The sequence below is a fragment of the Manacus vitellinus genome, unplaced genomic scaffold (genome assembly GCF_001715985.3).
Source record: "Manacus vitellinus isolate BGI_N305 unplaced genomic scaffold, ASM171598v3 scaffold_45_pilon, whole genome shotgun sequence".
Classification (NCBI taxonomy): domain Eukaryota; kingdom Metazoa; phylum Chordata; class Aves; order Passeriformes; family Pipridae; genus Manacus; species Manacus vitellinus.
This window is the reverse complement of record NW_021940571.1, coordinates 5,304,760-5,311,498: the sequence shown is the minus strand read 5'-3', so window position 1 is coordinate 5,311,498 and position 6,739 is coordinate 5,304,760. Positions and strand designations below refer to the sequence as shown.

The 6,739-nt window shown below is 38.7% G+C and overlaps 1 protein-coding gene across 1 annotated transcript in view; it reads left to right on the top strand.

Annotated features, from left to right (window-relative positions):
- Nucleotides 1-1,549: 1,549 nt before the first annotated feature.
- SPATA16 (spermatogenesis associated 16) overlaps nt 1,550-6,739 on the top strand; it is a 38,703-nt gene continuing 33,513 nt past the window's right edge. The window contains 3 exon segments of the mRNA XM_018079179.2: nt 1,550-1,568; nt 3,263-3,339; nt 3,341-3,381. Coding sequence (XP_017934668.2) covers nt 1,550-1,568; nt 3,263-3,339; nt 3,341-3,381 — 137 coding nt within the window.

Sequence of the window (6,739 nt, the reverse complement as noted above, 5' to 3'; positions counted from 1 at the left end):
ATTCAGAGGAGTGTGATGGAGATGTTTTTAGCTTTTACTTAAAGCAATCCAAACCACCAACAGCCCCTTTTATATTCAGAGTTCGTGCTATTGGACAGCAGACTGCAGCAAGATAAAGAAGGGTCGGTTTTTCCAGATGGAATGTGGAAATTGCAAACAAATCTCCTCCCTGCTCATTATGTCTGTACATGGCACAGCCTTTATTGTTCCCTTGCTCTCAGTACAGCAGGCTTTTCCAAAGTTACAGCTACAGAAGTTCCTTTGGATCACCAGGAAATTTCCCTTCTTCTCTTCCCCTTTGAAACTCAGATTTGAGTGTTTCTACAATTCTTCTCCACATCCCCAGCTGTGCTGACAGTCCCAGTTCACTGTCTCCTTCCTGTCTAATTCCTCCCCTGGGAACTTCCCCAAATGAGCTTTTTCAGGTGCTTTCTGGCACTGACTTTGCCTTACCCCCCAAGAACACTCAGTCAGACTCAATACTCAGTGTCAGATAGGAAAATGCCAGGGAACAGTCCTTCTCCTGCAGCATAGCCAAGTTCTTTTATCAGAAAGATCAGGAAAAGGGTGGTGAAACACACACACAGAGAAGGCATCATCTCTATCAGAGCTTGGAAAACGATGTGGTTTTCAGGCTGCATAGACATAGTTCACCCAACAGAAGCCTTTACCAGTGGAGTCTATATTGCTACCAAAAAAGTCCTTACAGCAGTGAGCAGATTGAATTGTGCATCTCACTAACACCAGACACTAAGGCTGGTCTGTACATTCATAACTCTTCTGCTTAGTACAGAAGGAACAGTTTCTGCAAAATTAAATTGAATCTTACTTTTTGTGCACGTTGCTGTTGTTTGTATGAAACTGGTCTGCACTGATCTGCTGTGGAAATGCTACACAAAGACCAGGAGAGAGACTGGGACAGAAAAGGTATACAGCTTAGATGGTCCCAAACACAGGCACATCCCTTTAAAATATGACTCTGATTTTGTGAGAATAAAGATTGACTTATTATTAGTTTCTTTGAACTCTTACTCTGAGATGTCTTAGAGAAGACTTGACAGAATCCAATCTTTACTGTATTTAAACATATTTTCTGAATCCTTATCTGTTCAGATATGGTTTAGAGAGACTCATGTCTTGGTTTTTGTCAAAGATAACTGAGGGGTTATGTAGGTCTAAACATAACTCTTCATATCAGCACTAAGACTCAAGGAAATTCTGAATTGCAGTACTTTATACTGAAGGGATCCCTATACGATTCTTTTCTTCTCACAATCATTCAAGAACTTGAAAGTTCATGGAGTAGCCTCAAATCTCTCATTCCCATAAATTTAACAGAGGTCACAGCATGGCCAATTCAGCTGAAAAGTGTTATTACAGAAAAACTTGATGATACTTTTATGTTCACTGATGTGAACATAATTCTCTGGGTCTTTTAGCTACATATAGCCCATCTTATCCACAGAGACACTTCAGCAGACATATGCGGTACCATGAGCAAAGTTAAAAGTGATGAATACTCTGATTTATAACTTCTACTGATAACAAGATGGTAGAAAATCTTAAAGGTATGGGTGTTATTATATACACTGTTTAACTTTGCTCAGCAGAGAAGGAATGGGAAAGAAAAAATATTTGTCACACCTGAACTGTGGGGACACTCCCTTGAATGACCCTTGTTGCCTGTAAAGAATTGAGCTGATCTCTCTAACCAGTGGACAAAAAGATGAAAGACAGGGTTATCTCTGAGGGTGCTAAGTGTGGATGTGAATCAATAATCCTTCTTAGGTTTAAGGACCAGACAGAGGGAGGAAAATGCATATATAGAAGAGCTTTTCTTCTTGACAGATTTAATCATCTAAAGAGATCTCAACCTGCTGAGTTGACATTGCACCTCCTACAGATCAACCACTGCATTGTAAATACATAGACACAAGAAAGTAATTATTATAACTAATCTCATTAGGGATGAGGAGCTGGACAAACAAGCCAGATGCCCCTCCTTCTATTTTAAAGCTGTGGTGATTGGCAAAACAGATTCAAGGAAGAGTCCCTTGGTAACACCCCACTTAAAGCAGAGGCTGCCTTCATCCATTCCATCCACATCAGCAGGTCCTCAGCATTGGTCTCAATGTGATCCAAGAGTTTAAGCACACAGCCTAGAAAAATTTTACTTTGTTAGTCTTCATTAGAAATCTACTTTTAAAGCTGATTCTCAGTGAAGTCACTTAGTCAGACGAAATCATTGCACACTAAACAATCCCGTTAGGGAGGCTTATCCAAGCAAAGGGCGTTCAATCGCATTTTCATTAGTAGCACTATATGGTTATTGTCCTGAAAGACAGGGCTCTTAGACTTAATCTATGTGCTTAGAGTTGAATTTTCTCAAGAACTGAATGTCAATTTTCACTACTTTCTGGCATTACAAAATCAGTTTGCCTGTAGATCAATAAAACAAAGATTTGAAGACTGAAGTAGGTCCTGCCCAGTATCACAGCTCTGCCAGTGCTGAGAGCTCTCTGAATTTTTAAGAAGTTGTGGGTTATCTAATTCTAATGATGCATATTATTAATTAGAACCTTATTTAATGAGAAAGTCACTGGCTGTCATGAACAGCAGGTGATTTATCTACCAGAAAAAAAAAAAGAGTATTTTAAAACAGAAAACATGATATTTCTCTCTACTAAGTTCTGTACAGCTCAAGAAAACGGGAAAGATGCTTAACCTCATCCCTTTTACTTTCCACAGCAATTTTCTGGAATAACAAGTCCTCCCATTAAATGAAGAGGAGAGTTTCTGCTTTCCTTGGCTTGTATCACTCATTTCTTTCCTACCTGTGGGACAAAGCAAAGCCTAAGGCAGAGTTTACCACTGGTTTACTGAAGTAAGTAGCTCTCAGACTTCTCCTTCGACCTTGACCCGAAGACAGCCATGGATTTGGGGAGCCTGAACTTGAGCCTTAATTTTTGAAAATAGGAAAGAAACTGTACCTTTCCCAAACAGTGTTTTTTAGTTTTTAGCTCATTCTCCGCCTTTTTTTCTTTCCCTTCTGGGAATATGACGCCACATTTTGTATTATGTTCCCATATATTTGCACTGATTTCTCTAGGACTGACTTTAGTTAAAACCAAGGTATATTTTACTTCATTTTTCTCCATTTATCAGTGACAAAAAGTGTTTCTACCTAACAAACAGTGTATTATAACATTAGTAATTAGTGAGTTTGTTTCTTGTACAGCTTTGCACTAAAGGCATTTCTTAGACCAGCCCTTGAAGACATCCCCAAAAGATGTTTGCACTGTTGCCAGTGATATTGAGGTAAAGTTGATATGCTACTTAAAAACTGGGGAAACCTGGTATTGCTCTGAATCATTCACACAGGTAAAAATAAATTTTGATTCTATACACTGCTAAGGCTGAAATAAAAAATTAAGCAAAGACTATGAATATATCCTGTGTAGAAGGAATCAGTCTAACAATGAGAAAAAGAGGAATCAATAAAACACAACTTACATGTGGCACTGATGTTTAGATTGGACTAATTCTCATAATTTGAGACTTTCACCACGGTAGTCATGTATGCATTTACTGCTCTGATAATGCAGAAGGTGAAGATATTAAGGGGAAGTCACATCCATAGTTCATGGCACCCTCAAAACTGAAGTTAGACAAATATAAACGTGCTCAGCCTTATATGACAGTAAGCATATTATGAGCTCTTGATATTTTTTGAGCCAGATTAGGTCAGGGATGACTTCAAATTGTTTCCATTGCATAATTCCTCATGGGCTCACTTGTGATCCACATCAAAGAACAGCACCACCAGCAGTGCTTAAAGAAGCCAGAAACAAAACTTGCACATGGTTGAGATAAAATTCCCATTAGTTTCAGATGAGTTAGGATTTTACTGGGTTTGTGCTGCCTTTAATTAGCATTCAGACACAATGATAGTTTCTGTTAAGCGCATGCATGTCATGCCAGCAACACTTCATTATTGAGGCCTCCGTTCATTTTTCCCCTTGTTTGAGATGTATTAAGATGGACACTGCAATTAGTGCAGGGTGAGGATTTTTTCATACAGTCATCTCAAATGAATGTAACTACAGAAGAGTAGTTACAACAAAAGAGGAGGCACAGGCTCATGTCTAAGGCACAGGAGGCAGGGGGGAAGGGTGTGTCGGTATGGAAATGCAATGCCATCCTGGCAGCAGGTTCACAGTCATGGGATGTCTGAGAATCCTGACCTAACGACAAGGTCTTCAACTCCCATCTCCACTCATCCCCACCCCTTTCCCAAGGATTTTGCGTCTGGAAAGCTATGCCTACCTGGACCCTACGCACATTATGGGTGTGCATCCTTCAGACTAGTTCCAAGTGCCATCCTGGGCTGTCAGCCTGAGGAGTGGGTAGAGAACAACAAAAACTTCAAAAAACACACGCCTCATGCAAATTAAAAACCAACCACACTTTTTCATGGCTTCTCAAAGAAAAGAAAAAAGTATATTTAAACAATAAGTGGACTCCCAACTTTTGGGAAAATTATATCACTCTCTTATTCTAACTGTGATTTCCAAGGACACTAAAACACGAAAGCTATTTGGACAGTCAAAGTATGACTAGAACAGGAAATACTTTTTTTTACCTAATTTAATTTGTCTTGATTTCAAAAGAGTAATATGTCTTGACCACAGTACTACAGAAACTAAAGCCTATTCAAACATGCTTTGGTTCTTATTGTCTTAAAACAGAAACCATGACCTACAGAAACCCCGGACGTACAGAGGAAATAAATGCAGTCAGATTGAGATCACTGGAAAACTGAAGGAGGGAAAAAATTTTCACTTTTTTTTCTTATATATTATTCTTGTATATAATTATAACAATTTGTTCTTAACTCCTTTATTTACATAGCATAAAGAAAAGTGACAATCAGCAATGCCTATTTTCAATACCATTCATTTAATAAGTTAAAGAATGGGTATAAATCTAGTGATCATAGTTGGTTGGCCCATTGTAAAATGCAGAAACTGATACAATACTATACCAGTAAAAATATTCTGAGACATAATTATCATAGACAAAACTTGAAATACAATCAGTAGCTTCTTTTTTTAAAGAACAAATAAATTAGTCTGAGCTGTCCTACTAAAAATAGCTTCCTTCCATCAGTTAACTAGTGCATATAGAATTTTTATTTCCATTGAGTTTTTATGTCATCACATTGTAATGGTTTGCTGGTAATCCTTTGGCGTTAATCATGAATCCAAATTAAAATATTCATTTCTGCATTTATTTGCATTTACTGAAGTATTTTTTCTTTAATTTCATGTAAATTTCACAGCTCCTGCATTCATTTCTGAAGCCTCGTTAGCCAAAAATCAGTTTTAATATTCTCACACACGGTTGTATCAAATATGTAGAAGTGGGTTTGCAAGGGAGAAATCTCACAAAATATCACAACTAGAGAAACAGAGAAAATAGAGGAAAAATTCCAGCAGTTCAGTTCTATAGTGTTCAAGAATAGGCAACTGCAGGGGAATAGCTTTCCCATTCTTAAGAAAGGAAGGGGAGTACAATTTATATCATCAGCTTTAGACCCTGTATGAGAAGCCAAGTCTGGGGCCTCCTGAAAAGTAGAAATTGTATTCTCTGGTTTCTTATTACTCAAGGCTGCCTTTAGCATCACTGGCACAACTAAGGGCACTGGCTGGTTTCTGATCATTTGTCAGGCTGATACAAAAGATTTACCCTTTGTGATCAAACACCATTAAAACCACGTCTCATCCGTCACAGCTCTGAGCAAACATGCCATGGATTGACCTCACCAATCAACATCTGCTGTAACCTACTTGACCAGCACTTTTCATCATAAGATAGCCATCAAAATAATTCCTAACTTGCAGTCTGAAGCTACAAAATGAATCACACAATATTTGCGTGCCCTGTGGTCCTTTTGGCCCAGGCATTATGGCATACCAGGGTTTAATGATCTTAATAACCCCATATGGCTTGCTGAGAAATTAGATTTTCCCTTCGGTTGCAGAAGGCAATTTTCAATTATAGCAGATGGCAAAACAGTGAAGGTCTGAGAAGTCAAGAACTGACTAAGAAACCTCAGATTAGTACTTAGGCCTTATGTTGCTCAGCCTAATAATGCCAGTGGTTGAATATTTGCCCCAAATGAAAACAATCTTGAAGCAGAGCATGGCATTTGAGCAGAGCAGTCCCCCAATTACACCCACTCTTCAGAGGGCCAGGTCCAACTGAGATATCCAGAAAGCCACAATTGCACATGGAAAAACAACCCTTGGTGTATCACAGACACAGCTCAGCAACAGTTAAGACTTAATTTTATTTGAAATTGGAGAGAGTCATGCTGGACTCCAGGACAATTGAAGATGGAGATTGTCCAAAACATTTTATGAGTAACTTTCTTGATGAGACTCTATATACCCTTAAAGTTGCTTTGTTTACTTTGTTTTTCCCCCCAAGCAGGATAAAATAAATCTGCATTGAGAGCATGGGACTTTCTGTCAGCACATGAGAAAACAACAGAGAACCTTTCTATTGGAAAGATGCATTTTGCTGCTGTACTAACCCTGCTTCTGTGGTCCTCATGGCACACAGGGTTTGGGGAATGACAGACATGTGGCTTCACCCAGTTGTTCATACAGATTCTGTATGTGGATCAAGCACTAGAAAATGCAGAAGAGGTTAATGTCACCTACCCAGCAGCAAG